This window comes from Fusarium phalaenopsidis, assembly GCF_050370095.1.
Source record: "Fusarium phalaenopsidis strain FUZ10S chromosome Unknown contig_32302, whole genome shotgun sequence".
Taxonomy (NCBI): Eukaryota; Fungi; Ascomycota; class Sordariomycetes; order Hypocreales; family Nectriaceae; genus Fusarium; species Fusarium phalaenopsidis.
Window position 1 is genome coordinate 2,267,181 of NW_028145405.1, and position 17,383 is coordinate 2,284,563.

Here is a 17,383-nt window from a genome sequence, read left to right on the forward strand (position 1 = left end):
CGCTCTCTTGTACAATAGATGAATAATAATTCAAAAAAGTCAAACAAAAATCCATCCCAAGTGCCAAATTGTGACATGTGATATTCAGGGCGAGATGGAAGCCCCTCCAACACACGAAGCCAATTAAAATAATGTTTTATCTAGCCAAGCTCATTCCAGCTGAGCTGAGGAGGGCTGTTCTGATGACGACCCCTGTCATCGAGCCCGTCATTGAAGCATGTAATCTAAATCACGTGACTTGGCGTAGCGAGGTTGGCGCTGTTGCCTTCCACTAACGCGTCCCACCGCGCTTTCCATCAACACCATCCCTCTCCTCCTTTGCCTGATTACCAATTTCTCTCCTCACACTTTCAATTCACCCTGTGGTCTCACTTGTCTCAACAATTGTATTAAGAACTCTAGTTAATCAACATGAGTGAGGAATACGACGAGGCTCAGATGGGTGAGGATGGCAGCATGCCCGGCCCTGGCGCCCCTACGCCACTCTCCGCCTTGGAGGTAAGTATTCGGAATCTGGAGATTGCGGCATTCGCTGACCATTATCTACCCAGGGAGTCGCTGGCTTGACGAAACGCGATATTCAGCTTGTGGTCGATGGAGGCTACAACACGGTCGAGTCGGTCGCCTACACACCACGACGGGTGCTGGAACAAGTCAAGGGTATCTCGGAGCAGAAGGCAGCCAAGATTCTGGCCGAGGGTGCGTGAAAAAATATTGAGATTCATGATGGGATGGCGGCTAACACTTTTATAGCCTCTAAGCTTGTTCCTATGGGCTTCACGACCGCTACGGAAATGCATCAGCGACGTAGCGAACTTATCTCCATCACGACCGGATCCAAGAACCTGGACACACTCCTTGCCGGTGGCATCGAAACTGGTTCAGTCACCGAGCTCTTTGGCGAATTCAGAACTGGAAAAAGTCAAATTTGCCACACACTTGCTGTGACCTGCCAGCTGCCCTTCGACATGGGCGGTGGCGAGGGAAAGTGCATGTATATCGACACAGAGGGTACATTCCGCCCTGTGAGACTGCTTGGCGTCGCCAATCGCTTTGGTCTCTCCGGAGAGGAGGTCCTGGACAATGTTGCCTACGCCCGTGCATACAACTCGGATCATCAGCTTCAACTACTCAACCAGGCCGCCGCCATGATGTGTGAGACGCGATTCTCGCTTCTCATCGTCGATAGTGCAACCTCACTCTATCGAACCGACTTCTGCGGCCGTGGCGAGCTCTCAAACAGACAGACCCATCTTGCCAAGTTCATGAGGACGCTTCAACGTTTGGCGGATGAGTTTGGTATCGCAGTGGTCATCACGAACCAGGTCGTGGCCCAGGTCGATGGTGGACCAAGTGCCATGTTTAACCCAGACCCAAAGAAGCCGATCGGTGGAAACATCATTGCTCATGCCAGTACAACCAGAATCAGTCTGAAGAAGGGCCGTGGCGAGACACGTATTGCGAAGATCTACGACAGCCCCTGTCTTCCAGAGAGCGACACCCTGTTTGCGATTGGTGAGGAGGGCATCGGTGATCCTGCCCCCAAGGACATGGATAAGGATTAAATGGTCGAATTTGAAGTCTGTATGAGCGACGGAGTATGTGATCATGGTCCTTTGGGTTGTTGGCGTTGATTTTCGAGGTCTTGTTTGCCGTGTTTTCGAACTCATTTTCAGGGTGCAAGGATCACAGGGCTTGTTTCGAAGTGCATCTGTGGCTAAAGAGTCTTTCTCATGGTGTAAAACAGTTTCTTTTACTCTATTAAACCGGGAATATATTTAAACCACGACCTTTCATGTGAATTCTTGAGTGATTCTGTGGTGAAGTTGGTTGTCGTGATGCCTGTGCATGTTGTGTAGAGCTGATTGCCATTTCGGGTTAGCGCAGGCGCGACGCCCAAGTTCCACCCAGAAATTCTGCCAGGCAACGCGACCGCATCTCGCTCGCAAGAAATCGATTTGCGCCTACTTTGGGTATCGCATCCAACTCCTAAACCACCACCCCCATCCCACGATCGAGCCGATTTATGGAGGCGAGATGGACTCAGGCGAGACGCAGTATCTCTTCAAAGAGACTCGCGTGAATCTCGAGCCTCCAGCTCCTTCCAATGTTGTCACCATCCGAGTACCCTCCAATTCGATCCACGGTCGGGGCCATCGCAAACCAGCACGAGACGGGTCGGGCGAGGACGAGACGAGCTTTCGATTAAAGACCTTGGCGACATCGTCGTCCATCTACCATCGGCAATGGCACGACACGCCGCGCAGCTTCCTGTGGCGGATACTTGAGGATGGCACTCTGTTGAGCATCCGGGCTGTTGATGTCTGCAAAAAGACCCAGGCCGCTGATGCACCTCTGGTGCTCAACTTTCACTTTTCCGTGCCTATCCAGCCGGAGTGCGTGGCGTTCTCAGACCCAGAGGAGCATGATTCGCTCTGTGTCTTTGTCCTCGACCAGGCATACCAGCTTTACAGCTTCACCCTGCGACCGGACCTTTTCAGGAAGAGGGCTGCTGTTGATGCTGGGCTCTCAGAACTGGGCAAGGTTCAGGCGCCATCAGGCCTAGGCTTCAAGAGCCCTCACCGTATGGTGGCTGTGACGGCGGAGACGCTCCTTGTGACGGTCAACGACGGTGGAATGATCCGTCTGGACAAGAACAAGTCCCACGAACGTAGGTTGATGGTAAACATTAATGGTACGCCTTTACTGACATCTACAGCATCTGCGCCCCTTTGGACCGAGTCATTCTTCAATGTGCAAGGATGGGCCCAGAACCTCCGAAGCCTTCTGCCCTTCCAGGGAAAACACACGATAAAACACGGCAAGGTCAACATGGAATACAGCTCAGCCACGTCGGTCGAGATCACCAGTTTTGGGCTTGACGATGCTCTCTTTGCCATCACTGTCTGCCTGGATCACAGGATGCGTATCTGGAACATCAACGATGGTCAGATCCTGTATACGGGCGACATTCTGAACGCCGAAAGGAACCCGCAAGAGATTGGCAAATGGGCCATTGACCCTTCTCAATCCAACTTGGTCCAAGTTACTGGGCGGAACCGAGGACAACGTATCTGTGCGACCTTTTCTCCTATCGGCGCTGGAGAGTTCAAGTTCTGGAAGATCATCGCCAAGGACCCCCACACTATCATCGTTGAAGACCTTTCTCCCAGCAACGCCTTGGTCCCAGTCACCCCGTCATCCTCAGATGTGTGGACTCTAGCTGATTTCATTCTTTCATCCCCTGCCGAGAGCTCTATCCAACTCTGGACCCTCTGGAAGAACAACATTACCTACAGGGTGCAGAGACTCGAGGTGGACCGTAAGAACATCTCGCAGAGTTGGGATGAGAGTTGGGACGGTGTCTATGCGGACCCCACGGTCGAGATTGCGGAGGAGTCCGGACCCTGGGATCCAACCGACGTTACTGAGAAGTGGCTGCGAATCATTCTCAAGCCAGGTCGTTTCACAAAGGCTACACTCGAAATAGCCTTGACGATCTATGAGCGCGGACTGGGAACTACAAGAGAGTTTGCCAAGGGCCGTGGATTGGCAGAGTCGATATGCTCTGTCCTTGGTGCTGCCTCGACCTTGGACCGAGCCTCATCTGGAGCTATGGACTATGCAGCATTCCGAGCGTCCAGCGAGTCACAATGGAAGAGGTTTTACCGACTGCTGCTTGAGATGGATAAGCAACGAGGAGAAGCTATCGGCCTCTCCCTGGATCCTAACACAGACTTGACTTGGGTGGTCTGCGCAGACTTTGTCTCAGCCATCAGAGACTGCAGCAACCTGGAGCGACTTTGCTATAACCTCTCCACACCCGAGGTGGATCACGTCGCTCAAGCTGCATTGCTCGCTTCAGGCCTTAGCTTTGTGGATGGACTCGCGGATAAGTACACACAAGTCTCAGAGGCCGTGCTGCGACATGAGTTGTTTGAGGATTCATCCAAGACGGATCTTGAGAGAATTCAATACCTCTCCGACAAGTCTGGATTCTGGCGGGGAGTCACAGACGATGACGCCTATCAGGTCACGGATACGCTCGGTCAAAACTTTAAGACAGTGACAGATGAGCTCTACGCCGATGTGATGAACCTCATCGCCGCACCAGCAGAAGCCAAGACCCGAAACCTGAGACACCCTTTGACCGAATTTGGAAGAAAACTGGTTGTCAAGGCAGTTCAGGACAGCATCGAGTTGCAATGGAGGGCATACTTCAGCCAGCTCATTCTTCTCGTGCATATGGAGTTCGAGTTTGACAATGAAGCGGACGCTCTCCACCACCGCGTCGACATTGGACACGTCTTTAGACAACTCGTGGCGGCTCTCCGAAGGCTAGAACTTCTCAAGTGGCTCGCTCACACAGAGCTATCAGTAGCCAACAGCCGGGAGAAGAGCGAGGCTGGCACTACCTCCAAGAAGAGCGCCGAGGATGTCCAGTTGGTGACGGCTCTCGAGGTCAACCTGGGACATCTTCTTGGGTTCGCCAACAAGAACGAGTCACTCGCTATTAGCATTACCGATCTCGTCACAAACCTATGTGCGCCAGATAGCGATATCGAGGTCTCGCCGTCGCTCATCCAGTGCTCCCTCATCAAGAGAGAAAGGGCAGACTTGGCTCTTGATCTGGCTCCCTTCTGTGACCAGAACCCCTTTCCCACCTACATCCAGGGTCGTGTGCTACTAGCACTCAACGACTTTAACGCTGCCGCCATCAACTTCAAAAAGGCAGCCATTGGCATGAGTGAGTTTACTGCTTGTCATTGTCTTCAGGATTAGCTAACAATCTATCAGGTGCTGAGAATATCGAAAGTGACCGCCACAGCAGCGGCCTCCTTGACGATACAGAGTGGAACCTTCTGAACCACGGGCCTGCCAAGTACTACTCGCACATCGTCGCTCTGTTTGAGAAACAAAAGGCCTACTCGTACGTGGTTGAGTTTGCCCGTCTAGCGATACAATTCTTGGGTTTCAAACAGGATGCCACCTTCACCAAGACGGACATGCAGAGCCGGCTATTCAACGCCGCGGTGGCGACATCGCAGTTTGAACTCGCCCACACCACCCTACTGTTGATTAAGGATCAGGCTATGAGGTCTTCCAGCCTCCGCAAGCTCGTCGACAGAATGTGCGAGACATATCACACCATCGAGCTTGTGGCTCTGCCCTTCCCTGGCTTGCAACAACAGGTGGATGATATTCTAGCACAGAAGTCCAAGGCCACCTTGGATGTCACGGAAGGGTTCCCTTACCATCAGGTGCTCTACTCGTGGCGGATCAAGCATAACAACTACCGTGGTGCAGCCTCGGTGGTGCTGGACCGGATTCACAAGCTTCGGGGCGCTGGCGAGGGCGATGAGGTGACAGGAGAGGACATTCTCGACACTCCCGTTACCAGACAGTACCTTTTGCTCATAAACGCTCTCAGCTGCGTGGAACCCAAGCAGGCTTGGATCTACGACGAGCCAGCGGTATCAACGACAGGATTTGGGCGGAAGAGCGAAGGGGCTGGAAAACGCAAGGTGGTGTCCTTGGCGGATATCCGGAAGCAGTATCAGGATGAGCTGGACCGGATCGCGGCCATTCACAACAACCAGTTTGGATTCGAGGCGGACGATGTCATGGAAATTGTATGAGCGCCGAGTGAGAGGCGGGAGGCGGTTCATGTAAACTAAACAAACGTGTTTGCTTTAAAGACTCACAGGGGCGCGATACCTAGGTAGGACATGTTTATGGGATCATACCGGATTGATTAATTGTTTCATATGAAGGATGACTTGTTTATACGAAAGGACTGCACTAGTTTCCATCACCCGGTTATCCCCATCTTTGAACCAAACGCCAGAACCGATGCTAGAAAACGCGCAGAGAGCTGACAAGAATATACACCGGATTCAACAAGAATGACATGTAAGTATCTACTATGCCTGAACAGCAGCGCCTATCTGCTTGTTCTCTGGGTGCGCCGCCAGCGCGTGGGTGCCCGCGTTGGGGAGAGGGGCGGCATCAGGGGCTTGGCGGTAAAGGATGATTTCAGATTGCTTAAAATACCGTCGAGCATCTTGGGTATCTTGTTAGCAGGGGGCTCAGAGCCATGGGTGTGAATGTCAGCTTACCTTCGTCGATGAGAACCAGGCTCAAGTAGTAGCGGGTAGAGAACTTCTTGTTGACGTCGCGGAACGTGGGTGTCAAGTCGAAGCCTCCGAGGAATAGTCGGATGGGAATGGTCTCGCCGCGCGACGGTGAGCCATCCATGATCTCGAACCGCACCAGGGTCTCGCTCTCATTGTACTGGTTGGGGGCGGCGCCCGTCGTCTCCCTCCGTATGATGGACAGCTCCATGTGCTTGATCTTGAGGCGGACCAGCAGGAAATAGATGCGGCCGACGATGACGTCCTTGAGGTGGTACTTGGACTTGCTGTACTCGAACTCGATGTGAAGGCAGTCCTCGATACCCACGTCCATCTTGATGCTGCTGTTCATCTCGGGAGGAATGCGGTAGCTGTAGACCCAAATGTCCTTCTCCCGGATCACGTCGGCCATGCGGCGCGAGACGGTGACGCGAACAAAGTAGCGCAGCTTGACGTTGATGCCGTTGTACGACTCGTACTGCTTCTCGACGTTCTTGAAGTTGAAGTCAAAGGTCTGGGGGTGCTGGAGCTCGCCGGGCGCGGCGAGCTCTTGGTTGAGGGAGAGGAACTCGTAGTGGTTGCCGCGATCAAAAAACATTTCTGCGCGGCGAGTTAGCATCTGATGGTTCAGATAGAGGAGCTGGCGCATCGAGAGGTGAGGTTTCAGGGGCTAGGCGGCAACGTCGGTGCCATCGTGTGCCGCGCAAGGTGTCGCGTACCTATCGTGCCGATAAACTGGACCTTGATACCGGTGTGCTCAAGCCTCTTGCCATCCTTGGGCCGGACGGTGACGGCGCCCTTGACAGACTCGCCATCCATGAAGAGGGGCGCCTTCTCGCGGCGGTTCTTGTCGAGCTTGACGTCGACCATGGATCGGTCGTCGGCATCGTCGAGGACAATGTCGATATCGACGGGGGTCGCGAAAAAGTACGACATGGCGGCGGGCGAGTCTCTATCTGTCGTTTGTTTGAAGAAGGGCGGGTGAGGCTGCGAGGCTGAGGCTGGCGCGGATGGGGTTGGGCTTTTGGTGGTGAGGACGTCGGAGGTCGGCGGCGCTGACGTATCGGCCGGGGCTGGGCAGGGGACCGGTGGGGACCCACCCGAGCTCTCCGTTGCATGAGGTCCGAGTTGGAGTGTAAAGATGAGGATATGGACGTCTAATGGTGGTTCGATTGCGCTGAAATTTAGACGAGATAATCAAAACATCATACAGAAGTGTTCCTTAAGTTATTATTCGTTTAAAAATGCCGTATCATTCTGATTTCCACTCACAAAGCTGTTTCTCGTCCTCTTCTCAGCCCACTACGGCCTCTCATTGGCTGGAGCTACCCACGGAGAAACAAAACACCCGGATCCGCCAGCTTTAGGTTCTCTGCCCACACGAGGGGCACACGGCACGTGATTCCTCGCACACGAAATTGCCGTCTTTTTCCTCCACGACCCGCACCAAGTCGAAATCAATTCGCGGCCGATTCTCCCAGATACCCTCAACCCCCCGACATCAACTAACCCTCCCACAGCCGGCAGGATGAAGTACATTCATTCCCAGGAGCTCCTTGACATCCCCGAGGGGGGGTACGTTGCGCCCTTTCCCTGTTGAATTCTCAAAACGTCGCCGATCCTGGGATCGATTTCCGACAGAGCTGGAATTTCTTCGCGATGGAGTTTTGTTTGCGCCTGCGCACAGCATGTTCAAAAAAGAATCCTCGTGGAGCTCCGGGCTATTGGGATTGTCCACGGACGGCGTCGAAAGAATTGAGAGAAGGAACGGAATACTGACATTTATCGTCTTATAGTCAAGGTTGCCATCAAGTCGCGAATTGTCACCGTCGAGGGCCCCCGAGGCAAGCTGGTCAAGGATCTCAGCCACCTGGCCGTCAACTTCACCGTTCCCAAGAAGAACACCATCTCGATCGAGATCCACCATGGTGTCCGCAAGAACGTCGCCACCCTCCGAACTGTCCGCACCATCATCAACAACCTGATCATCGGTGTGACAAAGGGCTTCAAGTACAAGATGCGATACGTCTACGCCCATTTCCCCATCAACGTCAACGTCTCCAAGAACGCCGAGACCGACCTGTTCGAGGTTGAGATCCGAAACTTCGTCGGCGAGAAGCTCGTCCGCCGCGTCGTCATGCAGCCCGGTGTTGAGGTCGAGACCTCGACCGCCCAGAAGGACGAGCTCGTCCTCTCCGGCAACGACCTCCAGAACGTCTCCCAAAGCGCCGCCGATATCCAGCAGATCTGCAGAGTGCGAAACAAGGATATCCGAAAGGTAGGGCAAACCGACAGAGGGTCGGATCCACGCAAAGCCTCAGAGCCACGATTTGCTAACACAGTACATCACAGTTCTTGGACGGTCTGTACGTTTCCGAGAAGGGTAACATTGTTCAGGATGAATAGACGCGGACACGGACACGGATCTTGTTTCTTTTGCGTTTCTGGGTCTCAGGAGTGGCGAAGGTTCATCGTTGCATGTCACGTAGCAAAAAAAGGGCTACGAAACAAATTTCAAAAAGCAAAGAGATGATGACTCTGGTGCCGGCACAATCTATGAAATCTCGCCAAAAAGTGCGTTTTGTGACGTTTGTGGAGCGAAGCGGGGGAAGATTCATTTTAGACGAGGGTTCGAGGGTTCTGGCCGCCTGTTTAAAAGACAATCACCCTCTTGTCATTGGAAGATGATGATGAGTTAGCTACCTACCTGAGAAGCCAGCGCGACCTTGGATCTTTGATCGTGTAAAAAACGAGCAATTGAAGAGGTCGCTCGCCAATCCATTAATGAACAGACACATACAAGGTGACGATAAAAGTGGGCGAAAGTTAGGTGTGAAATGAGGTTTGCTTTCTTTAGTTCCATTATGCCGTGCCTCATCGATATATTCATCTTTATATATCAAACTCGTGAATTTTTCTTGACCTTTCGTGGTAAGTCATCTCTACTTTCCCTCGTGACGTGATCTCTTAAAAAAAAACATAACCGTAACCATAATCCATGCGTGCAAAAAACAATCGTGGTGAAAAGTGTCGAGAAGGGGGTTGCGGGAGGATTGGGGGGATGGCAAAGGAGGAAGAGGAAAAAATCAACAGGAGACCATTAGATACGAGAAACCGGAAACGCCAGTGGCCCAATGTGCGAAGCAACAAGTCGAGCGTATATCCATTTCAGCTCGAATCCCTATGTCAAATGCGGAGACATGTACAGATGTTGGAGGGAGATGGTGGTGATGAAGGGTGAGTGAGAAGCCGCCGTCTCAGATCAAGGTCGAGGAGAGCGGGAGTAGTATGACCTCGAGCGGCTGTCTCGTGTACGGCGGGTACGGTGTGTTCGTCCACCCGAGCTTGAGCTGCCTGTTTGGGTTGTTAGCTTGAGATGCATTGATTATTGTGTTTAGAAGCTGGACTTACTGGGACTGGTGCCGGTGTAATCACTGTATGAGTAGTAAGAGTCGCTGTATCGCGAAGACCCACGGGATGACCGCGCGGGCTTGGTGCTAGCAGGTCGCTTGTCCTTCTTGAGGTTGAGCAGAGCCAGGAGCGTAGCCGCGAGACCGGCGATGCCGAGCCACTTCTTACCGCTCGACTTCTTCTCGCGGCGGTCACCGGCTGCGGATGGGGCACCGCTCATGCGAGACTTGCGAGAGTACGCAGAGGGTGGGGGGCGGCTGCCGTGACGGGAGTAGCGCTCCTCGACGATGTCGACTTGCTCACGACTGTCCTTCTTGTCCTTCTTGCCAAAGAGAGCAAGCCAGAGACCACGGGCGATGCAGCAGAAGCAGAGCAGCAGCAGGAGAGCGACACCAGCAACGGAACCGATCACAATACCGGCAATGGCGCCAGCACTAAGGCCGCCGCCGCTGGTCGAACCCTCACCAGCCGCAGCCTCATCGCTGGTCTCGGTGGCCGTGGCCTCAGAAGTGGTCTCAGTCTCAGTCTCGGTACTCTGGACGCCGCTAGTGGTGATAGTGGTGGTGCCAGTGACTCGGTAGGGAGCTGAGTAGCGGGTGGTGACCTTGCCGTCGCTGGTGATGACAACAGCAGTAGGCTCGTCGTAGCCAGGCTTCGCCGAGCACTGGCCGTCGTACGCGCACGTCTGCCATCCAGCGCAGCAGATGTAGCCGCAGGCCTCTTGCTCATCGTTCTTGGGTACACAGTCGACGCCCTCGGTGGGTTCAGGAGCAGGCTCCCAGCGGGTCATGATTGTGCTAGTGTATGTCTTGGTCTCGGTCCAGGTGGTGGTGAAGGCACCGATATAGCCCTTGACGCAGTTTGCGACGCCATCGGCAGTCTGGCAGACCTCGTTGGAGCCGCAGCAGTATTGGTTGTCAGAGCCGCAGTAAGAATCGCAGGCGCGGGGCATCAGATAAGAGTAGCCGAGATCGTGTAGATCATCCCGGGGAAAAGGCTTAGCAGATCCCAAGCCAGCGATGGCGAGGAGCACCAGCTGCCTTGACGACAAGCGCATGGCGGCGGCTTCTTTTCTGTGGTTGGTTGGTGCTCTCGTTTCTTCTCTTCCCCTGCGCAGTACGCCTTGTCGCAGTGGATGTTGTAGAATCCAATTCCAGTCGAAGCTCACACCGATGCCGAATTGACTCGAGGTTTTTAAATGGATCTCGTGTGAGTCAAACGTTGCGAGATTAATCTGTCAGGTCCTCGCACAAACGGTTCTGGAATGCGGCAGAAGCGGGTGTGTCGCGGGGGTGAAGAGAGGAATGCGGGCGGTGAGGTCGAGTGCGTAGTATTAGGTATTAGTGCCCAAAACCTGGAAGTAGAAGTGCGGCTCGTATAGGCGGTATGTGAGGGTGAGGATGACGAAGCGAGGCCCCCAGGATGATGCTGAGTGAGGAGAGAGGTCTAGATTGTTGGAGTTACGATGGAAGGAAGGAGAAAAAATTAAAGTCGAGAAAATAGCAGTGCCAAAAGCTGGGCGCTGCAGCAAGACTTTTAACTAGGCGGCTGGTGCTGGTGGTGGGCTGCGGGAAAGGCTTCGTTCTGGTTCCCAACCTCCCACTTACACCCAACCTCTTTGATTTCTCACGACGTGTCTGTCACCAGGCACTTGACACGCACGAGCGAAATAAGGGGTCCCTGGATCCACACTGACGAGGGAAAAATCAGCGAAATTCAATACCACGTTGGAGTGCAGGGGGAAGACTCAGTCCTTTTGCTCTTGTCGGTGTAAACAGGTCTTGTCCGTTGAAAAGCTTCACATGCAGCTCAGGAGTCGAGAGTGACGTTGGTGTCGGACAGCGACGAGCAATGGCGGGGTGCCAGCTCATGACACCTCCACTGACCAAGCCTGTGCCCGCTCACTGGACAACTATCGATAACGTAGCTCAGGGCAAAAAGCGCCTGGCCCGCGGGATGGACCGGGGGGTGTTCTAGAGCCGACAGCTTCCAAGGCCGGGCGTCGACAACTGGACGAGAACCCTGCCGGACCTGCGACCTGTTCATGGCCGCCCTGAAGCTAGACCGCCTACAGCGCTTGGCCCTGGGGAACTTGAGACTGACACGAGGGTACGTACACCCATCACCACTTTACACCCTGGGATGGGTCAGGACGAGCGTTTTTCATTGCATGGCGGGAGGCGCGAACGCGTCTGATGCATGCTCTAATTAATCATCCAGGGGCCAACGTCCCTGCAACCGAGGGGTTCCACCATCTCATTGGGTATTTACGGGGTTTTGGCTAAGGATGTGGCCGTCAGACGACGACATCAACAAAAAACTGGGAGGTTGGGAGGAGTGACCTTCAGGGATCAATTCCAAGTTGGGCCTGGAGAACCTTTTGGTCAGGCAACCAGCTCAAGCCACATGGCTTGCCTCGCACTAGCCACATGATGCATGCAGCCACATAAGCTCGAGCCACATATAATCGTGGCTTGGTTTGTGGCTAGGTTAGCGCCCTTTTGAGCTCCAGAGTTTCCAGGTTCCAGTTGGGTTGGCAGCTGTGACGCTCCGCGCGGCTTGCTTGGTTGCATCACCGGCAACCTCATCTCACCAGCTCAGCTCGCTCTTTTCATCCGTTTTTCCATTCGAACCCCCGTCTTCCGTCAACCCCCTCGGTCTCCTCCCTTGGCCCATCGTCCGACCGCTCGTATATTCTGCTGCTCGCAGCCGCGACGCCGTCATCATGTCGCTCGACCCGCCGACGTACCTGGCCTCTCTCCAGAGCAACATCCGCCAGCGACCTATCCCATGGGACGGCGCCGTCAGGGCAGGCACCCTCACCGAGGAGCAGTATGCCAAGATTCGCGCTGTCGACAAGGCCAAGAAGCCTGAGCAGCGAAAGGAGATTGTCTCGGGGGATATCGATGGATACCGCGTCTTGTTTGTTGGCGATTCGGGAAAGACCAGTGTTCTCGAGACGGCAGGAAAGCATGCCAACGTGAGCCAGTACATCCTCGTTTTGCTAGGCGATCTGCTTGAGGGTAAGTTCATCTCGCACTTGCCCACGCGCGACAAGAGACAGGGATGCCAGAACCCTTTGCGTCTATCGCCACTGTTCCATCATCGAGACTGCAATTGATCCTAACCTACTTCTCCTAGCTGTTCCCTCCCTAGCCAAAGCCCTATTCAAGACCAAGGAGCCTTATCGACATTTTTTGCCTCTGCTCAACTCCACCAACCCTGAGGACCCTATTCCACTGCTTACTGCCCACGCCCTAACCACCCTCATGGCTCTCGCTCGAGACGAGTCCCAAGCGACACTCCAGGCTCTGCCTGTGGTGCTCTCTTACCTTTCTGGCTTGGCCAAGAGCTCCGATGCCGGTCTGCAGGATATCGCCGTGCAGGAGTATTCATCCCTCCTCCTGGGTCATGTGTCAAGGGTGCAGTTCTGGAACCAGCGAAGCGAGACGATTGAGCCCCTCATCAAGATCCTCCAGACGGCAGCTGGCATTGGCAATGGGGGCAACTCATCTGCCAGTCTCTGGAGCGGCAACACGAGCACTCGTTCTACCGGTTTCGAGGGTTCGTTGGGCGGCGGAGTTGGCCTGCAGCTCCTCTACCATGCTCTCCTTGTCATCTGGCAGATAAGCTTCGAGGCCGAGGACATTGGCGACGACCTCAACGAGTAAGTCCCCCGATCGTACCCTACAGTATTTTACTAATCGCTCCCAAGTGAATACGACATTGTTCTGCTTTACACTCAGCTGCTGCGCCTGTCGCCCAAGGAAAAGACAACCCGACTAATCTTGTCCACACTCTACAACCTCCTCGAGAAGAACCAAAAGTCTCTACTCCCTACCGCTGTTCTCGCTCGTCTCCCCGCTCTCCTGGACAACATCGGTAGCCGCCATCTGACTGACCCTGACTTGCTGGAGGATCTCTCAAGCCTCAAGGAAATGCTGGAGGAGTACACCAAGACCAAGACCACATTTGACGAATATGTGGCCGAGGTGCAGGCTGGCCACCTCCGATGGTCGCCACCTCACCGAAGCACAGTCTTTTGGGCTGAAAATGCCCGCAAGATCCTCGAGTATGAGAATGGAGAGATCCCTCGGAAGCTGGCCGAGATTATGCGACAGCCATGGGAGAACGACAAGCAGGTGCTCGCCATCGCCTGCAACGACGTTGGGTGCCTGGTGAAGGAGGTTCCTGAGAAGCGATACCAACTGGAGAGAGTGGGACTTAAGAGACGGATTATGGAGCTCATGCAGTCGGATGACGAGAACGTGCGATGGGAAAGTCTTCAGGCACTGGGGTGTTGGCTGAAGTATAGTTTTGAGCAGCAATAAGCTGTCGGTAGACTCAAGCGAGGCTCTGCTGCGGCGTCTTATTTTGTTAGGTGGCGTCTGGTTGTTGCTCGGTCAGAGTCCGCGCGCTTAGAGGAATCACGGTAGACGAGCCGCGGCGGGGGCATCAGCTGTAATTGGCATACTTTTTGGTTATATGTAGTTGCTGGGCCTCGTTGAGAGGCACCACTATATCGCGCGCTGAGAATGAAAAACACTCAAACATGATGCAGATACAATCAACGCCAGTGAGCCAGTATTGCTCCGTCCAAAAGTGCCGAGTTGCGGGTTTTCCGTCGCTCGGAGCTCGGAGGGCGCTCCGGGGGACCGGGGTCGGTTTTCGGAAGGAAAGACCGTGGTTGATGGTTGATAGGGCGCGCGCGGCAATCCGAAGCCCCGCCAGAGAGTCAAAGGTGGTACCGCAGGTGCAAGCGCGGCCCGGAGTACGGTTAGTAACTTTCCAGTGAGTAAAAGTTGCTGAGCGCCCTCTCGGTCTCTTGTTTACTTGCTTCCTACATCCCCTCATCTTCCTCTCCATCGATCAATTGACTCTTTTCTTACCACCAATACCGTCAATTGGATCATCATGAAGGGCCTCAACATGGCTGTGAGGGCTGGTCCCCGCCTTCTGACTTCTGCCACTGCCCGTCCTACGTCATTCGCTGCCCTCCGGCTCTCGCAGCAGAGCGTGCGGTGCGCATCCGGTGCTTCTTCTGACCTCAAAAAGACGCCGCTGTACGACTTGCACGTCGCCAAGGGTGGAAAGCTGGTTCCCTTTGCTGGGTACTCGCTCCCCGTGCAGTATTCCGACCTCTCGCTCGCCCAGTCTCACCACTGGACCCGAAACCATGCCTCGCTCTTTGATGTGAGCCACATGGTCCAGCACATCTTCAAGGGCAAGGACGCTGCTGCTTTCCTCGAGAAGGTTACGCCTTCGGACTGGGCCAACCATGGTCTCATGCAGAGCAAGCTGACGACCTTTTTGTGGCCCGGCTCCGGTGGTATCGTGGATGATTCCGTCGTCACCAGGCTCGGTGAGGATGAGTACTACGTTGTGACCAACGGTGCCTGCCTCGATAAGGACACCAAGTACTTTGACGAGGAGCTCGGCAAGTTTGGCGGTGACGTCCAGTGGACTCGCCTCGACAACTCCGGACTGGTTGCCCTGCAGGGCCCCCAGAGCGCCGAAGTTCTCAGTGAGGTCCTCGCCACTGATATCAACCTCAAGGAGCTCTACTTTGGCAACGCCGTCTATGGCGAGCTGAAACTTGCCGACGGTAGCAAGACTCACCCCGTGCTCATCAGCCGCGGTGGCTACACCGGTGAGGATGGTTTCGAAATCTCGTTCAACGGCAAGGAGTATCCTGCCTTTGAGACCACTCCCCTTGCCATCGAGGCCCTCCTGGCCAAGGCCGGTCCCGAGCGCCTGCAGCTTGCTGGTCTGGGCTCCCGTGACTCCCTCCGCCTTGAGGCTGGTATGTGCCTCTACGGCCACGACCTCGACGACACCACAACCCCCGTCGAGGCGGGTCTGAGTTGGATCATCCCCCAAGCCCGCCGCCAGTCTGGTGGCTTCCACGGTGCCGAGGTCATCCTTCCTCAGTTGACACCCAAGAGCAAGGGTGGTTCGGGTGTTACTCGACGACGAGTTGGACTCGTTGTCCAGGGAGCACCTGCTCGTGAGGGTGCTGAGATCCACAAGGATGGTGAGAAGATCGGTACGATCACGAGTGGTGTTCCCAGCCCTACTCTGGGCAAGAACATTGCCATGGGATACATCAAGAACGGACAGCACAAGGCCGGCACCGAGGTGGACGTTGTGGTCCGAGGAAAGAAGCGCCAGGGTGTGGTGACCAAGATGCCTTTTGTGCCAACCAAGTACTGGAAGGGCGAGGCTTAAATTAAAAGAGAGAAATGGTTTTAATTTGGACGACTGAAATGTACGGTACGAAGCGAGTCAACATTTGGTATCTGGGATCAATTCAACATGGGGTACTTTTGGGATCATTAACTTTCAGTGCAATTGAGTGTCAACTATGTGGAAAGGAAATATGGAGGTACTCAAACTCAGCTTAATGGTTCGGCAAGCAACAGGGGGTTGTTGTCCTACTTTGAGGATCCGATCCGGTGGATAGGTTCGGAAGTTTAGACCGCGCCATGGAACGGCTAGAGGCTCGGAGGCTCTGCCGAGCGTGGCGCTATGAGATAATTGATCCGGAGGTCTTGGTGTGCTTCCGGATTGTGGTCATGCAAATAGAGAGCTCATAACCTCCAACTGACGACAAATCAACCACATACGACCATAGCTCGTAGAGAATACGGGGTCCCGTTCGCTCCCCCATAGTCAAGCTGCGAAGCGCTGAATTAGTAGTTGGGTCGGTGACGACCAGCGAATCCTCGGTGTTGTATGTTTTTTTTTTCTTGCTGGTGTTTCTTTTTGTTGATGTTAGTGATGATGGTTGTGGGTTTCGGTTATGGGAATAGAGACAAGCGGGCCAGTTTGCAAAATCCATGGCTTTTTGCACTAGCTTCAGTGTCTAGAGGGGTGCCGCAGGTTCCTCAGCTCACTCGCTCAGCCACTTGGGTAACTGTATGTCACGCAGTCCCTGTTGACTCTGTGCAAACCATGTGTTGAAGTGAAGTGTCAAGTCAACCAGGTACTCTTTTGCATCCATCACGGATACATTCGACACAGGCAAGAAGACTGGCAGTTGATACATGGCGAGGACATCACCTCGGGGAGTTGGTGGCCAGTTTCACCAGGTGTAGTAGCACAAGGCATACTGACACCTTGAAAGCATCACGAGAATTTCTACGAGCAAAGTCATGTAGCCACGAAAAACCATAGGAAGCCATCACACAAAAGCGTATGACCTCCCTCAAACGAGCGGCGAAATAGTCTAGCAACGGCCTCCCCTAAAAGATGAGCACCCGTAGAGGAAAAACGGAGATGATCGAGACGTCAGCTTTGGATGTTGCTGGCGCCGTCGAGGAGACAATGTTGCGTGAAGAAGAAGAGAAAAAAAAAGCAGTGAGAAAAAAAAAAAAATAGGCGGTATATTTGTCAGTGCTAGCGTGGAGCTGTTAGCGAAGCGTCTCACGCACTGTGCACAACGGGGCTTGACTACCCTAGAGAAGCGGATGTCGTGCATTGGAAATGGTCACGTTCTCCAACATGTCGCCAGTTCAAATGATCTGGACCGTTTCGACGATGGGGTTCACACAAGTTCAGAAGATGCATTGTCTGACGGGCATCGTGCCACTCTGCTCACGCGAGCTGATCCAGTTGCCTTGGCTGCTGCCCCCAAGTCCGAGTCTCTAGCCGCGATATGCCGCTTGCTGACCGCTTAGATTCCCACAGGTGAGTTTCTCTTGTTGACAGCCATTCAAAGACTCGGGGGGCATCACGAGGACACACATGTTCGGGGAGTTGAGAAGATGGGGTTTGAAGTCAGTATCCAATGACACACCGAGATACACCACACACTCTGAGCCATCTCACTCTCACAG

The 17,383-nt window shown here is 54.1% G+C and overlaps 7 protein-coding genes and 1 non-coding gene across 8 annotated transcripts; 6 read left to right on the forward strand and 2 right to left on the reverse strand.

The window, feature by feature from the left end:
• Window positions 1–411: 411 nt before the first annotated feature.
• Window positions 412–1,565, forward strand: LRP88_08062 (recombinase RAD51; the record flags this gene model as incomplete). Its single annotated transcript, XM_083244573.1, has 3 exons — window positions 412–498; window positions 552–699; window positions 754–1,565. The coding sequence occupies 3 exons, from the start codon at window positions 412–414 to the stop codon at window positions 1,563–1,565; spliced, it is 1,047 nt and encodes a 348-aa protein (XP_083099067.1).
• A 472-nt stretch (window positions 1,566–2,037) lies between these two features.
• LRP88_08063 (nucleoporin Nup120/160-domain-containing protein) lies at window positions 2,038–5,639 on the forward strand (the record flags this gene model as incomplete). The annotated part of the gene is made up of 2 exons (XM_083244574.1): window positions 2,038–4,747; window positions 4,798–5,639. The coding sequence occupies 2 exons, from the start codon at window positions 2,038–2,040 to the stop codon at window positions 5,637–5,639; spliced, it is 3,552 nt and encodes a 1,183-aa protein (XP_083099068.1).
• Window positions 5,640–5,924: 285 nt separating this feature from the next.
• Window positions 5,925–7,070, reverse strand: LRP88_08064 (retromer subunit PEP8; the record flags this gene model as incomplete). Its single annotated transcript, XM_083244575.1, has 3 exons — window positions 5,925–6,064; window positions 6,120–6,734; window positions 6,854–7,070. 3 exons carry the CDS (start codon window positions 7,068–7,070, stop codon window positions 5,925–5,927), a joined length of 972 nt encoding a protein of 323 aa, XP_083099069.1.
• Window positions 7,071–7,690: 620 nt separating this feature from the next.
• On the forward strand, window positions 7,691–8,540 carry LRP88_08065 (60S ribosomal protein uL6; the record flags this gene model as incomplete). Its single annotated transcript, XM_083244576.1, has 3 exons — window positions 7,691–7,709; window positions 7,931–8,412; window positions 8,487–8,540. 3 exons carry the CDS (start codon window positions 7,691–7,693, stop codon window positions 8,538–8,540), a joined length of 555 nt encoding a protein of 184 aa, XP_083099070.1.
• Window positions 8,541–9,396: 856 nt separating this feature from the next.
• Window positions 9,397–10,602, reverse strand: LRP88_08066 (uncharacterized protein; the record flags this gene model as incomplete). The annotated part of the gene is made up of 2 exons (XM_083244577.1): window positions 9,397–9,488; window positions 9,546–10,602. 2 exons carry the CDS (start codon window positions 10,600–10,602, stop codon window positions 9,397–9,399), a joined length of 1,149 nt encoding a protein of 382 aa, XP_083099071.1.
• A 1,668-nt stretch (window positions 10,603–12,270) lies between these two features.
• LRP88_08067 (H(+)-transporting V1 sector ATPase subunit H) lies at window positions 12,271–13,876 on the forward strand (the record flags this gene model as incomplete). Its single annotated transcript, XM_083244578.1, has 3 exons — window positions 12,271–12,568; window positions 12,687–13,212; window positions 13,261–13,876. The coding sequence occupies 3 exons, from the start codon at window positions 12,271–12,273 to the stop codon at window positions 13,874–13,876; spliced, it is 1,440 nt and encodes a 479-aa protein (XP_083099072.1).
• A 598-nt stretch (window positions 13,877–14,474) lies between these two features.
• LRP88_08068 (glycine decarboxylase subunit T) lies at window positions 14,475–15,773 on the forward strand (the record flags this gene model as incomplete). The annotated part of the gene is made up of 1 exon (XM_083244579.1): window positions 14,475–15,773. The coding sequence occupies one exon, from the start codon at window positions 14,475–14,477 to the stop codon at window positions 15,771–15,773; it is 1,299 nt and encodes a 432-aa protein (XP_083099073.1).
• Window positions 15,774–16,167: 394 nt separating this feature from the next.
• On the forward strand, window positions 16,168–16,283 carry LRP88_08069. The gene has a single exon (XR_014475183.1). It is a non-coding gene; the product is annotated as a 5S ribosomal RNA (ribosomal RNA).
• Window positions 16,284–17,383: the final 1,100 nt, after the last annotated feature.